The sequence below is a fragment of the Pelmatolapia mariae genome, linkage group LG15, assembly GCF_036321145.2.
Source record: "Pelmatolapia mariae isolate MD_Pm_ZW linkage group LG15, Pm_UMD_F_2, whole genome shotgun sequence".
Classification (NCBI taxonomy): Eukaryota; Metazoa; Chordata; class Actinopteri; order Cichliformes; family Cichlidae; genus Pelmatolapia; species Pelmatolapia mariae.
The window spans coordinates 9,745,625-9,770,716 of NC_086240.1; the positions used below are offsets into that span (position 1 = coordinate 9,745,625).

Here is a 25,092-nt window from a genome sequence, read left to right on the forward strand (position 1 = left end):
CAATTATCAGTCAGTTACCAATTAACGATAAAATAATCCTCATTTGATAATGTCTGTCTTGCTTCCATGCCCTGGTAACTGGCCCATCTGGAGCTGTATCATTTTAAAATATACGTACAACATGCCAAACTACACCTTGATCACACCAGTCCTTTCTCCGCCAAGAGCATCTCCAACGCCATCCTACTCTGGACTGTCAAAGGTGACTCTAACGCCGACTGTTCTGACAGTCCTGTTTATTGCATTCCCTGGTCAGGTTAGCCAATCTCTGCACATTGGAATGAGCATAATCAACATGGTCAACATTTTATTTGGTGCTTTTTCAAAATATTATAGATTGGAACCCCCAATCCCTATGGGGTTTGGTAAGTTATATTTATCTAGAACTCCTCTCTGTCTCTAAATTCTGGAGAGTTTTGTGTAGGATTAAAGTAGTCTAATGATGACCGTCTATTTCAGCTTTCTGGACTGCTGTATTTTGCATATGACTGGCAGTCTCAAATGCCACTCCTCCTTTTTGAGTCCAAGTCAGTTCAGCTCTAGAGTGTCTGTTGGAAATGGTTAAAATATTCAGTGATGAAATTGTTGCTCCAGCATCAGCCATTAAGCACATCTTCTCACCCTCGATTGTACAGGTTTCCCTTGTCTCTGTCATGGGTGTTGTTCGAGCTGCACATACTCCAGGGTCCCATAGGTATGGATTTTGGTCCAGATCTCAGGGACCACCTCGCTGTCTAGGCTGGGGCATTTGTTGGTAGTTTGGTGCTCTCTCATTATCATAGTCTGGAATTCATTGTTGTGGTCCAGATATTGGTCTCTGGGCCCTCATCTGCTGTGGATATTGGTTTGGGCACTCACTCCTCCAATGTCCTCTTGTTCCACAGGCAATGCAAATGACTCTGTCCATTTGAGGCCCTCTTTGTTGTCTTTCATGCACTTCTGGCTGGTGTTCCCCTCTAAAGCGTCCTCTTCCAGTATTCCACCTTGGTGCAGATCTTGGGCCTGGACCTGGTTGTTGTCTTCGTAGCTGTGGTTTACGCTCAGGCTGTGTTTGTGTAGCTAATGCAGCAGCCACAGATTGTTGTATTTCTACTTTTAAGTCGACAAACACAGCCACCATTTGTTCGGCTTTAAATTTGTTGTTCTTTACCTCTGAGTCCTTTTCTTCCTTCTGATGATTAAGCGGCCTTTGGGTTCATTGTTTTGCTTTTCGCTCTGCTTTCTCTCTTTGCCTCCTGACATAATGTTGCAAGTGCTCTCCGCAATGAATCCGTTATAACACTCAATCCAACCACTCCATCAAGAGAGTCTTGCACAGAACTTGGGAGACCAATTTCACATTGTTTTCTCCACAAGTGTATGGTTACCTCACTCCTATCATGTCGCATTCCTGTGTGATGTTCCCAGAGCTTGGCTACTCGCTCCAGTTATTCAGTCAAGGACTCATTGGCTTCCAACTTCAATCCTTTAAGTGCCCTTAGATATTTCATTCCTGGTTACAGTGTTCTTATACGTCTCCAGAGGGCGTTTTTGAAGAGATCAAAGTGATAACTATCACTGGTTTTAGATCTGTGGAATTCCTTCCAAGAGTCTCTGCGCTCTGTGTATTCATGTTCAAAAAAGCAAGGCACCAATGTCTCCAATGGCAAGTGTCTCTCCTGCTGTGTTCTCTTTAAAAGTCGAAATCCATGCTGGTGCTCTAAAGGTGGTAACGTTCCCACCAGTTCTTCTATATCTTTGAGAAAAATGGTTCTTCTATTGTTGTCATGTGAACTGGCATAGCAAGTTGTTGATGTTTCTTTTTTGCCTCCAGTCTGATCCGGTGGACATGGCTGCCTAAAGTGCTTTGAGGTGACTTTTGTTGTGATTTGGCACTATATGAATAAAAGTGAATTGAATAGATGCAGGTATTTCTCTACAATGAATTTCATCCTCCGTGTTATATTCATGACAAGGGGTTAGGGTTAGGGTTTGTCAGTCTTTGTCTTTGTTATTTGCTTGGTCAGTTTTGATTTTGCCTTGGGCTGATGATATCTCTCAGTTTTCTTGGCACGTTTCTGACTGAGAGCAGCAGTCTCATCCTCATGGACATTGTCGGTGGTTTCTTTTTGATTCTCAGAATCTGAGTCAGTCATCCTCTCCTTTCTTCCAGTCTGCTGTTCTCCTCTTGGTATCTCCTGAGTTGTTATTGGAGGAATTATTGTCGAATCTCCTTGTAGCTTGTCTGGTAGAAGGAAGAGGTTTTAGAAGGGATTATGGGATGAGGAGGAGGAGGAGGAGGAGGAGGGGAGGGGGGGGGTCTCCCTCACACCAGGGCCCCAGCATCCATGTGATTTCCTTGCCTGACATCTGTGCAGTTTGAGTTTGCTTAGCTGGATCCTCTCTGGTAGTCATATCAGACCATTCTCTTGATAGCTTCTCCGTTGCACGCTGTTCACAGCATCCTGCTGTTTTCCTCTCTCTGCATCACATTGTCATTTAGGTGTGACATCCATTATCACTGAATTCAATTTCCTTGGATGACCGGTGTCCCCAGGTGTGCTGTCAGATTTAGATGAACTCAAACAGTCAGGGAGTTCAGGGTGGAGTTTAAGCACAGTAGAAGCACCAGGTACTGTAGTTGGCTGCCCAGTCCTTAGTGATGATGTTTGTAATTTTTGGTTTTCACCTTGTAACTTCAATGTTTCAATTCAATTTTATTTATATAGCGCCAAACAACAACAGCAGTCGCCTCAAGGCGCTTTATATTGTAAGGGAGACCCTACAATAATACATACAGAGAGAACCCAACAATCATATGACCCCCTATGAGCAAGCACTTTGGCGACAGTGGGAAGGAAAAACTCCCTTTTACCCGGAAGAAACCTCTGGCAGAACCAGGCTCAGGGAGGGGCAGGAAGCACAGGCACAGGGGGCGGTGTGGCAGTAATTTTTCACACCAGCCTATCAATTAACGAAAGACCCAGACAGAGTTTTAATTCATTTGAAAGCCTGAGGCTTAACCTTGTCCACCCCAGCTGTGAAACTCAGAAACCAGTCTTACTTGTTATCATCTATCGTCCACCTGGGCCTTACACAGATCTCCAAAAGTTGAATCTGTTCATCTGGACGTAGCGTTTTGTGGGAGAAACTTTTTGTCACTCATCCAAGTGACTTCTTCAGTCTCAGCTGACTGCAAGTTACCACAAACCTTATAAGCAGTACATTTGCATAACGACTGAAACCAGCCCACTGAAGGAACAATGGGCTGTGAGGTCCTTAATCATAATTATGCAAATTCCCATGACCATTGATCAACAATCACTGACCAAAACCCACTGATCAAAGAACACTGATCAATGGCCATGAGTACCATTCACAGAGAGTTGGGGAATGGCTGCAATCACAGCGTTGTAAGATGGCGAAAGATTTACCCCTACATAATTTGCATAATTATGATTAAGGAATTGACCTCACAGCCCATTGTTCCTTCAGTGGGCTGGTTTCAGTCGTTATGCAAATGTACTGTTTATAAGGTTTGGGGTAACCTGCAGTCAGCTGAGACTGAAGAAGTCACTTGGATGAGTGACGAAACGTTTCTCCCACAAAACGCTACGTCCAGATGAACAGATTCAACTTTTGGAGATTTACTTTCCTGGATGATTGAGAATGCATCAAGACGGCCTTACACAGAGTTTCTCTCTGATTTCTCAGACTTTTTATCTGATTTAGTGCTCAGCTCAGAAAAAATAATTATTGAGGGTGATTTTAACATCCATGTAGATGCTAAAAATGGCAGCCTCAACATGGCATTTAATCTGTTATTAGACTCAATTGGTTTCTCTCAAAATGTAAAAGAACCCACCCACCACTTTAATCACACTCTAGATCTTGTTTTAACATATGGCATAGAAACTGAACATTTAACAGTGTTTCCTGAAAACCCTCTGCTGTCTGATCATTTCCTGATAACATTTACATTTACAATAATTGATTACACAGCAGTGGAGAGTAGACTTTATCAAAGTAGATGTCTTTCTGAAAGTGCTGTAACTAAGTTTAAGAATATAATCCACCCACTGTTATCATCTTCAATGCCCTGTACCAACACAGAGCAGAGCAGCCATCTGAACGCTACTCCAACAGAGGTCGATTATCTTGTTAATAATTTTACCTCCTCACTCATTTATTGTAAATGTAAATGTTATCAGGAAATGATCAGACAGTAGAGGGTTTTCAGGAAACACTGTTAAATGTTCAGTTTCTATTCCATATTTTTTTTAAAAAAGATCTAGAGTGTGATTAAAGTGGTGGGTGGGTTCTTTAACATTTTGAGAGAAGCCAATTGAGTCTAATAATAGATTAAATGCCAGGTTGAGGCTGTCATTGTTAGCATCTGGCCTCTGGCCAAAATAACATCACTGATGGACAGAGTCTCCCACCCCTTGCATGTAAATGTTGCTGAAGTCCAGATTTCCTCCAGTGAGAGACTGCTGCATCCTAGATGCATGAAGGAGCGTTTCCGCAGGTCCTTCCTCCCTGCAGCTGTCAGACTGTACAATCAGAACTGCTCCCAACAAACATAGATGTTTACATTGGCGCTGTAACTGCAATAAGTTAATCATCCGATTTGCAACCTGGTTTGCCTCTTATCTGTAGTTATTTTTATTTAATTTAATAACTGTACAGTGCTCTGTTTCTAGTAACCATTGTCCTTAATGTAAATATGTAAGAAAAAATTGTGTGTTTCTGTTCTGTTTGTTTGTATATGTGTCTTTCTGGCTGCTGTTACAACCAAATTTCCCCTTGTGGGACAATTAAAGGATTATTCTATTCTGTTCTATCTACATGGATGTTAAAATCACCCACAATGATTATTTCATCTGAGCTGAGCACTAAATCAGATAAAAAGTCTGAGAAATCTGACAGAAACTCTGTGTAAGGCCCAGGTGGACGATAGATGATAACAAGTAAGACTGGTTTCTGAGTTTTACAGTTGGGGTGGACAAGGCTAAGCATCAGGCTTTCAAATGAATTAAAACTCTGTCTGGGACTTTGGTTGATTAATGGGCGTTGATTGTAGTCTGGATTTTTGAGTCTTATTTGTCTTCCTTTTGCGCTTATCTTCCAGTAGCACATTTCTATGGTTGTCATCATGTGCTCATGTTTTTGTCCATTTCCTTCCTTTTGGAGCCTTCTGATTTCCTCCCTTCTTCCATTCTGAGTGTGCTTGCTCATATTCGTCATTAGCTTGTTTCTCTATTTGGAATATGGTTGCACTAGTGGGCAGTGGCCCCCCAACACAAGATGATACATAGCCTTGCTTTTTGCACTGATCCCATCTCTTGTTCAATTTTTTTCTCCATTGTAGATCTTGCTTTCTTATCTTCTATACCATGCAACATCCATAACATATTTATCTAATTGACCCAAACTCCTAATCATGGTGAAATTGCAATGTCCGCAATTATACTTTTATTCAGATTCTCTTTTTATTGTTTAATTTATGTTAACGTTTCTGTCCCTTTTCCTTTTTAATGTTTTAAGTTTGTTTATCTGTTTTTGTTTTCTTCTAGGAATAAAGACTCCCTTTTTCCAGGTCTTAATTACTATTACATTTCCTTTTATTGTTTGGGACTGAAAATAAATTCAACTTTTCTAATTACTAAGGTTTAGACGATCAACCTCTATTTTGAAACGATGACAGCACAATGCTTTCTTGTCAAGCCTTAAGATCAAATGGAAAGATCAGAACCAAATACAATTGATTCTATAGCTGTCAGTTGATTACTGACTGATAACAAAATTAATTAAATCGACACAGACACTGTGATCTTGTTTAACTTATGGCATAGAAACTGAATTTTTAACACAGACACAAAAAAGAACCAGTACAATTTGTAACTGTTTCATGATATCAGAGATTAATTTAGGGGGGTTAGAATACAGAACCAATTAGCAGTCAACTCTATAGCTCTCAATTGATCACAACTAATGGCAAGATTGATTTATAATGATCAATGTGTAGTGACCAATATATGGAAATACCAGCTAATTCTACAGTTGTTTACTGATATCAGAAATCAGCTCAAAGGAAACTCAAAAACAACACTAATTAGCAGTTAACTCTGCAGCTGTTAACTGATCAGAACTGATATAAAAATCAATGCAATCTGAATGCAAAAATGAACACAAAACAAATACCTGATTACTATAAATTGATAACAGAAAACGACTTAAAGAAAATTCAGAATACAAGGCCAGTTAGGAGATACCTTTATAGGTATTAACTGATGACACCAACAACAAAATCAATTACAATGATCCAAATGCAGAAATTTCAAATCAATTCAATTCAATTTTATTTATACAGCGCCAAATCACAACAGCAGTTGCTTCAAGGCGCTTTATATTGTACAGTAGATCGTACAATAATAGATACAGAGAAAAACCCAACAATCATATGACCCCCTATGAGCAAGCACTTTGACGACAGTGGGAAGGAAAAACTCCCTTTTAACAGGAAGAAACCTCCAGCAGAACCAGGCTCAGGGAGGGGCGGGGCCATCTGCTGCGACCGGTTGGGGTGAAAGAAGAAAAACAGGATAAAGACATGCTGTGGAAGAGAGACAGAGATTAATAACAGATATGATTCAATGCAGAGAGGTCTATTAACACATAGTGAGTGAGAAAGGTGACTGGAAAGGAAAAACTCAATGCATCATGGGAATCACCGGCAGCCTACGTCTATTGCAGCATAACTAAGGGAGGATTCAGGGTCACCTGGTCCAGCCTAACTATATGCTTTAGCAAAAAGGAAAGTTTTAAGCCTAATCTTGAAAGTAGAGATAGTGTCTGTCTCCCGAATCCAAACTCAAAGCTGGTTCCACAGAAGAGGGGCCTGAAAACTGAAGGCTCTCCCTCCCATTCTACTTTTAAATACTCTAGGAACAACAAGTAGGCCTGCAGAGCGAGAGCGAAGTGCTCTAATAGGGTGATATGGCACTACAAGGTCATTAAGATAAGATGGGGCCTGATTATTTAAGACCTTGTATGTGAGAAGCAGGATTTTGAATTCAATTCTGGATTTAACAGGGAGCCAATGAAGGGAAGCCAAAACAGGAGAAATCTGCTCTGCCTTTCTAGTCCCTGTCTGTTGAATAGTTGTGTATTTCTGTAATCTTCCAACACAATAAAAATGTCAAGAATTTTATATATATATATATATATATATATATATATATATATATATATATATATATACATATATATATATAGAAAATCCCCGCTTGCCCCCCCTGTGGACGGTCAATCCTTCAAGCTCAAGTACTCTACCAGAGGCCTGGGAGCTTGAGGTTCCTGCGCATTATCTTAGCTGTTTCTAGGTCTGCGCTCTTCTGGACAGAGATCTCAGATGTTGTTCCTCTTCTCTGAGCCCTTGGTATTTCTCGAGCTTCTCGTGTTCCTTCTTCCTGATGTTGCTGACTTTTGGAACTGCTAGATCGATCACTACGGCCGTCTTCCCTATTTGTCTACCACCACTGTGTCCGGTTGGTTAGCCACCACCATTTTGTCTGTCTGTATCTGGAAGTCCCGCAGGATCTTAGCTCGGTCATTCTCTTTTTAATCTGGAGCCGCCAGTCTCACTCGCCTAACCCTGTGCCTGTTTAGCGCGGGATGTCCCCATAGTGGCCAATCTAAAAAAACTACAACAGAAATGACAAGCCACCCTCTGATTAATGAAATAAGTTAGTATCGGTTCATGGTATCGGTTAACCTTTACGAGGATGAGTACACACACATTTTACAGTATCAGCCCCAATACCCGATACCAGTATCGGTATCGGTGCATCCCTAATATGTATACATATATATATATATATATATATATATATATATATATATATATATATATTGTTAAGGTTCAAATGTTGAGAGAGGAATCCAAAAATAACCACAGATCCGGTCCGGTGTGCAATTAGACGGCATTTTAATGAATACACATGTGTGAGTCCGAACGCTGTGCAGATTTCAGCGTCAAACTAACTACAATCGTCACAACAAAGACTTTATAGGGTTGGCAGTCTTCCTGTTACCAGGCAGACTTAAACAAAGCATACGTCAACTCAAAACCACAATGACTTTTAACATAGTCTAAAACAGAACATCTTCTTCGGGTCGACGCCAGGTGCTTCCTCTCAGCTGTCTTCGCTGTCGCTTATCTTCTGGGACATCTGGTCCACGTTCTGCACAAAATGTCACTCATGCACAACTTTGCAGTCATAAACTCTTACCTACTAAATGAGTCTATCTGTGTGCGTACACGTGCGGGGGCGCGTGCATGCTGTGTACTGCGTACGTGTCGTGACCTCTCACTATTTGTGTCTGTATGTGTATGTCACGTCTGTCTGTGCGTGCAGAGTTTGCATCTGCTTTCTGAACCTTAGTTGACCTCAACTTAGGCAACCAGGCTAAGACCATCCTGTGTGTAATGATCTTAACTTCTATGTAAAATGTATAAAACAACTGTTTCCAACTACTTAAAGCTTAAATCAAAGATAAATGCATAATAAACACCCTACTCTTTGGCTTGCACTCACTCTGCTTTCGGTTTCACTTCTGCAAAAGCATGCCTTGCAGACGTGTTTCCTGTCCCTGCTCTTTGAGTGCTTCACCCACTGAAGACTATGTGTAAGAATATAAAAACATTCAAAAGCCTTTAAAATTATAAATTCAACTCAACAGTTTGAAGTGGTTATACTGAACCTGTAATAAAGACTAATATGATACCAATATATTTGAACATCTGAATGCATCTAAATACAACATCACTATTAACATGAAATGGTAATGATGATTATAAAAATAGCAGCAAATAATATCTTTCTCTTCCTGACAATATATATATATATATATATATATATATATATATATATAAACACCCAGCACGCCCCTATGGGCGGTTTATCCTTCAAGCTCGGGTCCTCTACCAGAGGCCTGGGAGCTTGAGGGTCCTGCACAGTATCTTAGCTGTTCCCAGGACTGCGCTCTTCTGGACAGAGATCTCCGATGTTGTTCCCGGGATCTGCTGGAGCCACTCGCCTAGCTTGGGAGTCACCGCACCTAGTGCTCCGATTACCACGGGGACCACTGTTACCTACACCCTCCACATCCTCTCGAGCTGTTCTCTGAGCCCTTGGTATTTCTCCAGCTTCTCGTGTTCCTTCTTCCTGATATTGCTGTCATTCGGAACCGCTACATCGATCACTACGGCCGTCTTCTTCTGTTTGTCTACCACCACTATGTCCGGTTGGTTAGCCACCACCATTTTGTCCGTCTGTATCTGGAAGTCCCACAGGATCTTAGCTCGGTCATTCTCCATCACCCTTGGGGGCATCTCCCATTTTGACCTCGGGACTTCCAGGTTATACTCGGCACAGATGTTCCTGTACACTATGCCGGCCATAGTGGTTATGGCGTTCCATGTATGCCTTGCCTGCTAGCATCTTGCACCCTGCTGTTATGTGCTGGATTGTCTCTGGGGCATCTTTACACTGCCTGCACCTGGGGTCTTGCCTGGTGTGATAGACCCCAGCCTCTATGGATCTTGTACTCAGAGCTTGTTCTTGTGCTGCCATGATTAGTGCCTCTGTGCTGTCTTTCAGTCCAGCTTTGTCCAGCCACTGGTAGGATTTCTGGATATCAGCCACCTCTCCTATCTGCCGGTGGTACATACCGTGCAGGGGCCTGTCCTTCCATGATGGTTCCTCACCTTCCTCCTCTTTCTTGGGTTTCTGCTGCCTGAGGTATTCACTGAGCACGCTGTCAGTTGGGGCCATCTTCGTGATGTATTCGTGGATGTTTCTTGTCTCATCCTGGACTGTGGTGCTGACACTCACCAGTCCCCGGCTCCCTTCCTTCCGCTTAGCGTACAGCCTCAGGGTGCTGGACTTGGGGTGAAACCCTCCATGCATGGTCAGGAGCTTTCTTGTCTTTATGTCAGTGGCTTCTATCTCCTCCTTTGGCCAGCCTATTACCCCAGCAGGGTACCTGATCACAGGCAGGGCGTAGGTGTTGATAGCCCGGCTCTTGTTCTTACCGTTCAGCTGACTCCTCAGGACTTGCCTGACCCTCTGCAGGTACTTGGTGGTTGCAGCTTTCTTAGCGGCCTCTTCATGGTTCCCATTTACTTGCGGGATCCCCAGGTACTTGTAACTGTCCTCTATGTCTGCAATGTTGCCTTCTGGTAGTTCAATCCCCTCAGTTCTGACGACCTTCCCTCTCTTTTTGTTACCATCCGACTACACTTCTCCAGTCCGAACGACATTCCAATGTCATTGCTGTATATCCTGGTAGTGTGGATCAGTGAATCGATGTCTCGTTCACTCTTGGCATACAGCTTGATGTCATCCATGTACAGGAGGTGGCTGACAACCACTCCGTTTCGTAGTCGGTATCCGTAGCCAGTCTTGTTAATGATCTCACTGAGGGGGTTCAGGCCTATGCAGAACAGCAGTGGGGACAGAGCATCCCCTTGGTAGATCCCACACTTGATGGTGACTTGTGCTATGGGCTTGGAGTTGGCCTCTAGTGTTGTACGCCACATCCCCATTGAGTTCCTGATGAAGGCTCTTAGGGTCCTGTTGATCTTGTACAATTCTAGGCATTCCAGTATCCAGCTGTGGGGCACTGAGTCATAGGCCTTCTTGTAATCAATCCAGGCTGTGCACAGGTTGGTCAGTCTGGTCTTGCAGTCTCGGCTGACTGTCCTGTCTACCAGTAGCTGGTGTTTTGCACCTCTGGTATTCTTGCCAATCCCTTTCTGTGCCCCGCTCATGTATTGACCCATGTGCCTGTTCATCTTAGCCGATATGATGCCTGACAGGAGCTTCCATGTAGTACTGAGGCAGGTTATTGGTCGGTAGTTGGATGGGACCGGTCCCTTCTTGGGGTCCTTGGGGATCAGGACCGTCCAACCTTCGGTTAGCCATTCCGGGTGACTCTCGTTAACTAGCAGCTGGTTCATTTGTGCTGCCAGACGCTCGTGGAGTGCAGTCAGCTTCTTATATATATATGTATATATATATACATATATTGTGCGATCTATTGTACAATATAAAGCGCCTTGAGGCAACTTTTGTTGTGATTTGGCGCTATATAAATAAAATTGAATTGAATTGAATTGAATATATATATATATATATATATATATATATATATATATATATATATATATATACATATATATACATATATACATACATACATACTGTATCACATAACCTTTCTTCTATAACAGAAGATAAAAAAGGAGAGACCTGGAATTATTTACTCTCTACATGTATGTACATCAAATTGAAACCTTAAAATAATTACATTACACTACACAACTTGATATCCTGAGTAACCATCATAATATCCCCGAGTCCACACTTGTTCATAACACAATTATTGTATGTCACGGATGACATCCTCTCTTAAGTTAACTAGAGCAGCACATATTCTCAGTATCTTGTCTACTTTAGGAGCCATGCTTATAGAAACAATTTGTGAAAGTATTTTGTAGACTTTCAAGCGTCTGATTGCTCTTTCAACATCGATTCTTACATTTGCAATCTGACGTGTGTATGTTACCTGTTCCTCAGTTAGCTGTCCATGTTTTTTTTTTGTGAAAGAGGGTATTATTACTCAAACTTTTCTCTCAAAGAGCAAGTCTGTTATTGTAAAACCTCTATCAGCAGTGACTTCATCACCAGGTTTTAGGTATGTTAATATTCCAGAGTCCATTGTGATAAATTTGTCACTACATCGGCCGCCATATGCCGCAGACACAAACATGATTAGTCCACATGGTGCAACAGCAACCAAATATTTGACTGTGTTTTCTGAATAATAATGGATGTATGATTCCCCTCTTGTGCCCAGATTTCTGTGTAAAAGGGTCTCACTGCAGTCTATAATGCATGTAGCATTTGAAAAGTTCTTCTTGAAGGCTTCAGGCATAGTTGCTTGAATAGTTTCTTTTGGCAGCCATGGAATAAATGGTCGGAGAACTTCCTCCAGTTTGTCTAACAAGTGTGAGATGATCTTGTTGGCCATGCTTTGCGATATATGAAACTGGCGGCTTAGGTCACCTGTTACACAGTTGATCTTTAATTTCATAAGTGTCATGAGGACTTGATCTCATACAGGCACTGTAAATTCATTGTTGTCATATCCTCCCAGTGTCGACACAAGCGTGTTAAATGTTTCTAAGGCTATCCCAGTGTACAACAATGCGTCTGCATCATTTTGAAGAAGTGTCACTTAGCCTATTATATTTTTGAGGGAAATTTCTCATTCTAGATTCTTTCACACAAATGCAAAATCATAAATGTCAACATAAAATGTTCCTAAATCTCCTAAAAATTTGTCACATTTTTTTTCAATTATTGTGATTAGATTTTATTTGTCATTCTAGAAAAAGTCACAAATGTTGGTACTTTTGCAAAGGTTGCATTTAATGTTTTTACTTGAGTTTTCATAAAGTTGCAGTCGCTTTAAATGAATGATAAAATAACTGCCTCTAATAACTCTGTTAGCATGTTCTTTATAAACACAAACCTGAGACTTTTACAGCCCTTGGAGCTAATCTCTCTTCGACAATTAAATGAAGCCATATATAGCTTTGGCAGCATCGGCTGGCGTTAATTACTAACCACGAGCTTAAGCTTTCTCTAAAATTGAGACTTTGCTGCTAATACCCAGCTAGTGCTAATACTAATGCCATTCACCACAGGCTATTTAGTAAAAGTAAAGAATTGCATGATTAATATGTAAAACGGTGGCAAACCACATTTACACTTTCACTTACCGTGTACAAATTCTGTGTTTTTGTTCGTGTTACTGGAAGCTCTCACACTCAAAGTGGTCTGATTGAGCTTTCTTCTTTTCTTTGGTGGGGGTCGGTCATAGCCCAGATAAAGCTCCGGGTCGGGGTGTAGCTCTGTGGGCTTTTTATCAATAAAATGAAAGGAGCAAACATAAACTCTCTTTGGAGGGTGTTGGAGTCTTAAAGCTGCCAGCCACGCTAGTTTCCGATCCTCCTTCCGCGGCAGAGTGCAGTGCATAGGGCGGTGGGCACGGACAGGTCTTTCTAAGTTGTTGATGCTCAAGGCAAAAGGTTTGCTTGAATTATTGTGGCAGCCGACAACAGCACACGTTGAACCCAAGCTCATTCTCAAACAGGTAAAGCCGCTAATTACAAAACGCATGACGCCTTCTATGGCCTGGCCTGCTTTAACAATGTGCTGACCTTATTTACAATTAATGTTGTATGGATGTAATAACAAAGTAACTGATTTTGTTGGTAGCAGCGACTGAACGTTGGCTCTCGCTTTGAGTAATCGGACGTATAAAACCGGACAGTAGTGGTCTGTCATGGCAGCCTACATACGCTCTTACAGAAATCTGTGGACAATTAAACAGAATATTTGTGTTTTACCTGGACCTATGATGAAGGTTATGTGTGGTGCTGTGTCCTGGAGCAGACTGATATCATCACCTGCTTCTCTCTCACATCATCTGAGGCTGGATAAATGTCAGCAACTCACATTGAGTCTGTTCGGTCCACCTCAGACAGCAGTGTGTGTGTGTGTGTGGGGGGGTGCACGTGATCAGGTCACTGCTGTCCAAAGCAGTGATCTTTGATTCATTATTTTGAAGTCCAAAATAGCCTCTAAATAAAACAGGAAACACTGAAAACAGGATGAAGATCTACTGGTTACACAACAGAGGACGTGATGGAGAATCACACTCACTGATGTCTGTCTGTCTGTACACTTTATGTTGTGCCTGTCAGTTCCTCAGCCAGAGGTGGTGGAGGTGCCAAAGTGGCAGAAGTCTGTCCTGCTGCCCTTTAAAACCACAGCTGTCCTTCCTCAGGACGTCACAGTGGAGTGGAGACTCACTGAACCCAAGCACATGAAGGTCCACGTGTATGAGAGTGGAAACAATCAGCCAGATAAACAGGACCAGGATTACAGAGGTCGCACAGAGATGGATGAAGATCCACTGAGAACTAAAGACCTCAGTCTGACCCTGAAACACCTCCACCCTACTGACAGTGGAGTCTACACCTGCAACATCTACAACACATACAGAGCCATCCTGCTACAGAAATCAGTGATTCTCAGTGTCAGAGGTGAGTGTAACAGCTGTTTGTCCACAGTGACTGAAAACAAGATGAAGAGCTGCTGGTTATGATGGAGGATGAACCTCACTCATGTCTGTCTGTCTGTGTTCATGCTGTACTCTGGTTTCTTCTCAGTCAACAAAGTGGAGGCAGTGGAGGTGACAAATGGGGAGGAGTCTGTCCTGCTTCCTTTTAAATTCCCAGCTGACCTTCCTCAGGACGTCACAGTGGAGTGGACACACAACAACATGAAGGTCCACGTGTATGAGACTGGAAACAATCAGCCAGATAAACAGGACCAGGGTTACAGAGGTCGCACAGAGATGAATGAAGATCCACGGAGAACTAAAGACTTCAGTCTGACCTTGAAACACCTCCACCTCACTGACAGTGGAGTCTACACCTGCACCGTCTACAACAAGGATGGAAACAAGCTGCTACAGAAATCAGTGATTCTCAGTGTCAGAGGTGACTGTAACAGCTGTTTGTCCAAAGTCTGAATCAGACTTGTATAATCTTGTGTGTCCAGCTGTTTTCAGCTGTGTGAGAATAAATGTGTGAGAGTAATAAAGCAGCTGTTTGTGCAGCCTCATACTTGAACACACTGATATCTGATTGACATCTCATGTTCTCCTCTCAGAGTATGAGAAGGCGATGGTGACGGAGGGGACAGAGTCTGTCCAGCTGCCCTTTAGGATCACAGCTGACCTTCGTCGGGACGTCAAAGTGGAGTGGAATTACGAAAAAATGAAGGTCCACGTTTATAAGAGCGGAAAAAATCAGCTAGGTAAACAGCATCAGGGTTACATCGGACGCACAGAGATGAATGAAGATGCACTGAGAACTAAAGACCTCAGTCTGACCCTGAAATATCCCCACCTCACTGACAGTGGAGTCTACACCTGCACCGTCTATGGCAAGGATGGACACACTCTGCTAAAGAAATCAGTGGCTCTCTGTGTCACAGGTGAGTGTAAAAGCTATTTGTCCACAGTGTGAATCCCAGATGTGTAAACCTGTGAGAGTGTCCAGCTCTTTCCAGCTGTGTGAGAATAAAAGCAGCACAGCTGTTTGTGCAGCCTCACACATCAACACACAACAGTTCAGCTCCAAGTCAGACAAACACTGAGAACAGGAGCTGCTGGTTACACAGCAGAGGACAGGATGAAGGATCAACCTCACTGATGTCTGTAAATCTCATGTTCTCCTGTGTTCTCCTCTCTGATTACCCAGTGGAGAAGCACATTGTGACACAGGGGGAGGAGTCTGTCCTGCTGCCCTTTAAAACCACAGCTGACCTTCCTCAGGATGTCACAGTGGAGTGGAGACTCCCTGAACCCAAGCACATGGAGGTCCACGTGTATGAGACTGGAAACAATCAGCCAGATAAACAGGACCAGGTTTACAGAGGTCGCACAGAGATGAATGAAGATCCACTGAGAACTAAAGACCTCAGTCTGACCCTGAAACACCTCCACCTCACTGACAGTGGAGTCTACACCTGCACCGTCTACAACAAGGATGGACACACTCTGCTCCAGAAATCAGTGATTCTCAGTGTCAGAGGTGAGTGTAATAGCTGTTTGTCCACGATGTCAGTAAGAATTCAGTCAAACAGCTGCTAATGCACCATGGAAATGTGATGTATTTTGATTTGATATACCTTTATTAGTCCCACAAGGAGAAATTTCATAAGGCTGCCGACCTATTGCACACAATGGCGGCGCCATCTTACCCTCCGACCATACATACATTATACAAAAACATCACATGGGGAAGACAGGTCAGAGAGGTATAACAATGGAAAATGCACCACATGAGGAAAGATAAGGAGAAAAAAATAACTCCCCCCAGACTGAGCTCCAACAGGGAGATCAGTTTGAGAACAGAAAAAAACACCTCTGCACATAGCACATGAAAAAACTCTTAATACACCAAAGAAACACATGACAAGCAACAGGGATGGGTAAAGGGTGAGAGACAGCCGATGTAGACAGTACATCCGGGCCTGCAGCCTATGCGCTGGTCTCCATGATCCACCGTCAGCATCGGAGGGGAATAAGCGTCGAAGGCGTTTGGAGGGGAAGGGGGGATGAGTGTACATCTGCATGTGTATATATGTCTGTGTGTGTGTGTGTCCAGAGTTCAGCTGAGACAGTGACCTTCGCCCTGCCAGGCTAAGTAAACAGTCTTCCAGCCAACCCAGGTGGCCTTGCATGGAATGGGAAGAACAGACAAAACACAGTCGTTATCAGGGTGTTGTTGTTCAGCTCCAGCCTTGAGCCCACAGGTGGCGCCGAAGAGGTATCCGCATGAAGTGATGGTGGTTTTTACTTTAGTGCGAACAACTCATATGATTTCAAAGCTGTTCTAACAGTCCAACACTGGTCTCTCAATCTCCCGTTGGAGAGCCGTGAGCTTTCTACAATGTTATCCAAACTTACGTTCCGTGATGTTGTCATTCTTGTGGTCAAAGAGCAGGTTCTGAGAACTCACGACCGCAGTGAGCTTCTCCAAGATGTAATCCAATTTGCACTCAGAGGTGTTATTCCGAGCGAGCCCCTCCAGATGTAATCCAGTTTGTACTCAGAGGTCTTGTTCTGAGTATTCACGGCAGCCGTGCAGTTCTCCAAGATCTTATCCGTGCTGCACTCAATGCTGCACAGCTGTTTGTGCAGACTCACACATCAACACACAACAGTTCAGCTCCACGTCAGACAAACACTGACAACAGGAGCTGCTGGTTACATGGCCGAGTACATTTTTTTGGATCAACCTCACACATGTCTGTCTGTCTGTACTCTGAAATTCTGCTTTCAGATGTTGGGATGGAGATGGTTGTTACACAAGGGCTAAAGTTTGTAATGCTGCCCTTTATAATACCACATGACCTTCCTCGGGGTACCACAGTGAAGTGGAGACACAACAATGTGACAGTCTACAGGTGCATACATGTAAATGTTAACTCACAGTACCAGGATTACAGAGGTCGCACAGAGATGAATAATGGCGCCCTGACAACTGGAGACCTCAGTCTGACACTGAAAGACCTCCACCTCACTGACAGTGGAGTCTACACCTGCACCGTCTACAACAAGGATGGACACATGCTGCTACAAAAATCAGTGAGACTCAGTGTCAGAGGTGAGTGTAACAGCTGTTTGTACACAGTAAGTAAAAGAAAAGTGAATGACGTGATATGTTCTGCTCTGGTCTCTTGTCAGATAATGAAGTGAACATGGTGGAGGTGACCCAGGCGAAGGAGACAGTCCTTCTGCCCTTTAAAACAACAGCTGACCTTCCCCAGGACGTCACAGTGGAGTGGACACGCTCAGGCTCCAAACACGCCAAAGTCTTCGTGTTTCAGAAAAGCCAAAGCCAGGTAGAAGAACAGGACCAGGTTTACAGAGGTCGCACAGAGATGAAGGAAGATCCACTGAGAACTAAAGACCTCAGTCTGACCCTGAAAGACCTCCGCCTCACTGACAGTGGAGTCTACACCTGTAACATCTACAACAAGGATGGACACATGCTGCTACAGAAATCAGTGACTCTCACAGTCACAGGTGAGTGACTAGATCAGACTAATAAATCATTTCATGTATGAAGAGATATGCCCGAATCCAAACTGGAAGCTGGTTCCACAGAAGAGGGGCCTGAAAACTGAAGGCTCTCCCTCCCATTCTACTTTTAAATACTCTAGGAACAACAAGTAGGCCTGCAGAGCGAGAGCGAAGTGCTCTAATAGGGTGATATGGTACTACAAGGTCATTAAGATAAGATGGGGCCTGATTATTTAAGACCTTGTATGTGAGGAGCAGGATTTTGAATTCAATTCTGGATTTAACAGGAAGCCAATGAAGGGAAGCCTAAACAGGAGAAATATGCTCTCTCTTTCTAGTCCCTGTCAGGGCTCTTGCTGCAGCATTTTGGATTAACTGAAGGCTTTTCAGAGAGTTTTAGGACATCCTGATAATAATGAATTACAGTAGTCCAGCCTGGAAGTAATGAATGCATGAACTAGTTTTTCAGCATCACTCTGAGACAGGATATTTCTAATTTTAGAGATGTTGCGCAAATGGAAGAAAGCAGTCTTACATATTTGTTTAATATGTGCACTGAAGGATATATCCTGGTCAAAAATGACTCCAAGGTTCCTCACAGTGTTACTGGAGGCCAAGGTAATGCCATCCAGAGTAAGAATCTGGTTAGATACCATATTTCTAAGATTTTCAGGGCCGAGTACAATAACCTCAGTTTTATCTGAATTAAGAAGCAGAAAGTTAGCGGCCATCCAGGTCTTTATGGCTTTAAGACATTCCTGCAGTTTAACTAATTGGTGTATGTTACCTGGCTTCATGGATAGATAGAGCTGCGTGTCATCTGCATAGCAGTGAAAATTTATGCTATGTCTTCTAATGATGCTGCCTAGGGGAAGCATGTATAATGTAAACAGAATTGGTCCTAGCACTGAACCCTGTGGAACACCATAATTGACCTTAGTGTTGTTGGGCCTGTGTTTCCACAAGCCCTGCTAGTTCTAGAGACTTATTCATCATGAAAGAAAACAAGACAGCCAGCGATCGTTCGATTACTTGCAAGGGAGGCCTTGTCTTTGTTCACCACGAAAATGACCCCAAATCCGGCCTCCTCTCGCTGCCTTTTATTGAGAAACAGTTCACACAAAACACATCAAAGCAAAGCAACGCCCACATGGTTCTAAGACAAGGCATTGTATGTATATGTGTGAACTTCTGTATGTAAGTAAGAATGTGTGTGTGCGCGCGTGTGTGTGTGTGTGTGTGTGCGCGTGTGTGTGTGTGTGTGCGCATGTGTGTGTGTGTTTGTGTGTGTTTGTGTGTGTTTGTGTGTGTGTGTGTGACCTCCTGCTGGGCAGGAAGCTTACATCAAAAAGACCTTTACAAGGATGTGTCTGTAATAAAAACACTACCGCCCCCCACCCAGAACCTCGAGAATCTGGGGAAGTTAGGACAGAAAGAATTCCTTTCCTCACACAGTTAAACAATGTACCGATGGTAAACATAAAATGATAAACATTTAACAATTTACTCTAACACAGGTTGACTTCAGAAGGTTTGCCAGTTATCGGCGAAAAAAAAACACGGCTCAAAGTCGACTAACTCATGAAAAATGATCTTTAATTTTACATTTTTCGGAAAATGGAGACTTAGCACAGAAACACCAGCTCAAGTCAAGTCTGAAGCATCAGGAGCCCGTCTCGTTATATATTTTGCAACACGTCACACAGTTTCTATACAAACACTAGCTTCCTCTTTTCTGTCTACCTTCCTGTTTCCTTTACTTCTCCTTTCTAATGTCTGTTGCCAGGGCAACTCATCACCCTTTAACCTAGTTCCGTCTTGTCTGAGCTCAGTTTCCAAAGGCCTCTCTCATTAAGATACATATACAATATAATCAATATAATATAATATATAATCAATACAATATAATCAACAAATAAGCATTAAGAATATATATATTTATTTCTTAACTCCTGGTCTGATTGGGGAGGGGACTAGAGAAAATTATAGAGTCCGACATTGTTTGGCAAAGTTACACACCGATTAAATATTGATTTTGGTGACCTCCGATTGGCGTAACCGGGTGTCATTACTGTTGACATGAATTATGATCTTACTGTATTTACGTTTACCCTTAGCCAGCAGTTTTAAATTTCCTTCAATGTCGCCTGCTTTGGCCCCTGGAAGACAATTGACTATGGTTGCTGGTGTCTCTAGCTTCACATGTCTGAGAACAGAATCACCAATTACCAGAGTTTGACCCCCGGCGGGTGTGTCGCCGAGTGGGGAAAAACGGTTAGACAAATGAACAGGTTTGTGGTGTACCTGGGGCAATGTTCCCTCTAATTTTTCATGTGTCTGAGCGAACACACAAACTCCCTGAGCGATCCCTTGGACCACTGTGAGCGACATCAGACGTGTGCACTGTGGTCACGTCAGCATCTAATCCATCCAATTACATGTTTATTAAAATAATCAAATTACAGCATTTATGTTAGACTACTTTTAATTAACTGCTTTAGCCCACTTACAATGGAAATGTAAAAAAAAATCTAGCCATTGACCTGTGTAGTACTGTGTCAACTGGTGTTGGCCAGAGGGGCCGATGGTGCGATATGGCAGCCTCGCCTCTGTCAGTCTGCCCCAGGGCAGCTGTGGCTACAGCTGTAGCTTGCCTCCACCAGTGTATGAATGTGAGCATGAATGAATAATGGCATTGTAAAGTGCTTTGGGTGCCTTGAAAAGCGCTGTATAAATCCAATCCATTATTATTATTATTATTAACACTATTGGAAGTAAAAATAACTTGAACTCCAATTTTGAAAACACAACTTTCTTTCTTTCTTTTTTAAAAAAGCTCTGACTTGTATTATGAGTCTGTGGTCTGGGAAAGAGTCCTGTAACTCTCTGTCTGCAAAATACAGTAAATAATGACCAATGTTGGGCAATTAATTATATATACTTCTTTAAAAAAGTAACTCAGTTTGGCAAACAACAAAGTTTTTTGCAGCTCTTTACCTAAAAATGCAGCCAAGGCATTTTAAATAAACATTTCAAACTATTTACAGAACAATCAGCTGTTCTGCATCAAATCTGATGCCACACAAACTATTTGTGCCACTCCAAAAAATAATTTCTGTCCACTATGAGATAAAGGAGAACAACAGCCTGATACCTGCAGGCCTGACAACAGGAGATGTATCACTGCTGTAACACCTGTAACATTCAGCAGTCGCCTCATTGTTCTGACACACACAACAAAACTATTGACTACACTACACACTAACTACACAAGATTTGCGTTAAACGTCTCAAATCTCTCACACCTCAAAGCACCACCGTCACTTTTGATTGGTCGACATGGTACTTTTTTGGACGAATAGGAAAGGGAGAGGGGGGTGGGGTTTGTTTTTGCTCGCAGGCTTTCGAGTCTTTTTTCTTATGAAACACCATTTTACCGTTTATTCCCGCAGTAAATATAAACAACGACAGTATTCAGGAAGAAAACCAAACATTGCATATATTTTTATCATAACTCCGGTTTTACGTGACCTATCAACACAATTTATAAACTGGTATAAAGTCCACACTTTTTCCGTTAATTGTTCCGTCTGTCCTGCTCACATCTCCAATGGTTGTACACGTTGTCATTAATGTGGCTTTACTCCACATCAGCCACGCCGCTTTGCTAGCTAAAACACCGTGTCGGCACATAAGGATGCTGTCATAGCCTGTCGACGACGTTGATTAGCTGCATACGAATGTAAATCGCATCATTGGCTGGACTATGGGATAAGGTGGCATCGTTCTAATCCCATATGGGAGCAGCCTGTCACTTACTGACTAACACTGCAAAACAGAATTGTTAACGTATTTATTTTAATTTCAATTCAGGTTAGATTTTTTTTGTGCACAACGCAGATTTTCTGTGCGCAGAGACCGTGCCAGCAGTGCGCAATTGCGCACGTGCGCACGTGCGCAGCTTAGAGGGAACATTGACCTGGGGCTTCTGTTTCAGACTATGCTTCCTCCTCACCGTCACCCAGCCGCCCTCTTTCCCCAGCTGCTTGGGGTCTGCCGGGGAACAGCTAGTGGGGCCTATGCTATCTTCGGCTGCACCAGCTACAGGGGCCTGGCTAGCTACGGGTGAATGAAACCGAGTCTGTAATTCAGTAATCCTGGCCTCCAGAGCTGCAAATGTGCTACATTTGTTACAAGTATCATTACTGCTAAAGGAGGCCGAGGAGTAGCTAAACATCTGACACAATGAGCAGGGAAGTGCAGGAGGGACAGGTGAAGAGGCCCTGGTGCTAGCGAGTCGGCTACGAGCTAAGCTAAGCTAGCGAAACAGTAAAGACACAGTGAGTGAATACTTTGGCTATGAATTAGGGAGTGAGTACACAGAGAGTGTCCTTTGGGTGAAGCACGAGAAGATTACACTATCAAAAAAAGAAGTTATCTAAAAATATTTAATTAAATTGCTAAGCAGATAAGCTATTCCACCACCCCCACTTATACACCTTCCTTCTTTTCACAGGGTGGTTTAAACCTTTGACATTCCAACTTACAAAGTTTAAGCAACTACCAATAGTCCTGCACTAAAAATGTAAGAAAACAAGTGCAGGTAAAAACAAAGTGCAAAAAAAGACAATAAGAGACTACAACAGAGAGTGGAATGTTTCCGGAATCCCCCAACGTGACAATACAACATACAACTACCCCAGCTCTGAAGGATGTCTCCCCCCACTCCACATCCATCCACTCCACAAGACAGCTGCTAAAGAAAAAAACACAGCAAGCCTACACACATTGTGTACCCTCCAGAAAAATAAACTATTCCTGTCTAACACTAAGAACTGACTTTAGCTCCCATAACTTCAGTAAACATAACACTCCTAGAAAAGCGGGTCCCGGTCTACCCCAACCGTAAACCCTGGATGACAAGCAAAGTTCGGACATTGTTAAAGGCACGCAACTCTGCATACAAATCAGGGGAGCAGGACATGTACAGCAGAGCAAAAGCAGATCTTAAAAAAGGCATCACAGCAAAACTGGACTATTCAAACAAGCTATTAGATCAGCTCTCTGATAACAACTCCAGAAAGGTATGGGAGGGCCTGAAACACATCACCAATTACAAAGGCAATGGGACAAATATAGATAATATGGACATCTCGTTAGCAGAGGAACTTAACCACTTCTTTGTAGTGATGGTAAATTCGATTCTTTTTACTGAATCGAGTTTTAATGAGTCACTCACCAAAGTGAATCGGGTTTCTTGAGTCATTTGAGTCACTGAGTCAGTTGACCAGAGAGTGCAAAAATGTATATTTTCACTCAAACTTAATTTGTTTATCTTTTAATGTAAATCCTACTGCTAAGATGAATGATTGTAAAAGAAAACAACTATTTTCTTTAGAGCAAAAAAGAACAAAAAAATTCTAAAGGGAACATTTATTAATTTTTATTTTATTTGTATTTTCCTTAAATGTGTCAAATATATATTTTCTCATCTAAATGTCCACTGAGCTGTGAGCCAGGGGGCGGTAAAGTGCCTTAACATTGGTTGCCAACCAAGAAGAAGAAGAAGAAGAAGCTGTGAGCCAGGAGGGAGGGGGTGAATCAGTGAGTGATTCGTAACAGGAAGGGAGGGGGTGAGTCAGTGAGTCAGTGATTCGTTCAACTCGTTTGAGCTGTGAGCCAGAAGGGAGGGGGTGAGTGATTCGCCTTACGCTATGATTCAGCACAGCGAGGGGGTGAGTTATTCAGTGATTCGTTCAACTCGTTTGAGCTGTGAGCCAGGAAGAAGGGGGTTAGTCAGTCCTGAGTGATTCGCTTATGCTATGATTCATCACTACTTCTTTGCCCGCATCGAGAAAACCGCAGTTACCCCCACCATGCACACCGCCCTGCCCACAGCCTCCTCTGAGCACAGCCCCCACACAGCCCTCCGAGAACATCAGGTCCGCAATGTGTTCAGAGCAGTAAATCAGAGGAAAGCTGCTGGCCCTGATGGAATACCTGGTGCTCAAAGCCTGTGCCGACCAGCTGGCTCCTGTGTTCACCAGACTATTCAACCTCTCCCTGACACACGCCTCTGTCCCTCACTGCCTAAAATCATCAACAATAGTCCCAGTCCCCAAGTCCACCACCATCAGTAGCCTCAGTGACTGCAGACCCATGCCACTGACTGGAGTGGTTGCAAAGTGCTTCGAGAAGCTGGTCCTAAAGCACATAAAGGACTGCCTCTCACCCAGCTTCGACCCCACCAGTTTGCCTATAAGGCAAATAGGTCCACAGAGGATGCAATTTCCACCACTCTCCCCTCTGCTCTGCATCACCTCGAGAATCCTGGGACATCAATAAGGATGCTCTTCATTGATTTCAGCTCGGCCTTCAATACCATCATTCCAGACATTCTTACAGACAAGCTGGTAAACTTGGACCCCCCCCCACCACACACACACATCTGCATGGATCAAAAACTTCCTCACAGACCGTTCACAATCAGTCAAGGTTGGCAACTAGAGATCATCCACCCTGTCACTCACCACTGGCTCACCACAGGGATCTTTGCTAAGTCCATGGTTATAGACCATCTACACCAGCGACTGCACCCCCATGCACCCCTGCAACATCATCATCAAATTTGCAGACGACACCACTCTTGTGGGGCTCATCACCAACGATGATGACACCGCCTTACAGGGATGAGGTCCAGCGACTGTCAGAATGGTGTAACTACAATAACCTCACCCTAAACACCAAGAAAACAAAGGAAGTGGTCATGGACTTCTGCAAAACAAGAACTGATCCTCCTCCCCTCTCCATAAAAGGTGACTATGTGGCAAGTTCCTCGGCACCCACATATCCGAGGACCTATCCTGGTCCACAAACACATCAGCCCTAGTAAAGAAAGCCCAGCAGCGCCTCCATTTCTTGAGGGTTCTCAGATGGAACAGGCTGCAGACTGAACTCCTAGTGTCCTTCTACCATCCCACAATCGAGAGTGTGCTGGTGCACACCATTCCTGTGTGGTACGCTGGTTGCACAACAGCTGACAAGAAGAGACTACAGAGGGTCATCAGAACTGCAGAGAAGGGGATCGGCTGTCCACTCTCCTCCCTGGACTTAATTGCCAGCTCAAGATGTCTCTTCAGAGCTAGAGCAATTATAAAAAAACATCTCCATCCTAACAACCACCTCTTCAACATCCTGCCCTCTGGAAAAAGCTTCAGATCCATCAGGTGCAAAACAAACAGCCTAAAGAACAGCTTCTTCCTGTGGGCTGTCAGAACCATAAATGAAAACTAAGAGTGTAAACAGACTTCTCCAATACAAACACTCTGACGCTGCTATTGATCAACTATGTGCAATATCTCAGTCTTTCCATGCTCT

General features: G+C 43.2%; 1 protein-coding gene across 1 annotated transcript in view; it reads left to right on the plus strand.

Annotated features, from left to right (window-relative positions):
- The window catches only part of LOC134643109 (polymeric immunoglobulin receptor-like), a 45,952-nt gene that overhangs the window by 15,341 nt on the left and 5,519 nt on the right, over nt 1-25,092 (plus strand). The window contains exons 4-9 of the mRNA XM_063495337.1: nt 13,820-14,161; nt 14,288-14,620; nt 14,793-15,119; nt 15,386-15,718; nt 16,973-17,296; nt 17,377-17,718. Coding sequence (XP_063351407.1) covers nt 13,820-14,161; nt 14,288-14,620; nt 14,793-15,119; nt 15,386-15,718; nt 16,973-17,296; nt 17,377-17,718 — 2,001 coding nt within the window. The remainder of the gene's footprint in view (nt 1-13,819; nt 14,162-14,287; nt 14,621-14,792; nt 15,120-15,385; nt 15,719-16,972; nt 17,297-17,376; nt 17,719-25,092) is intronic.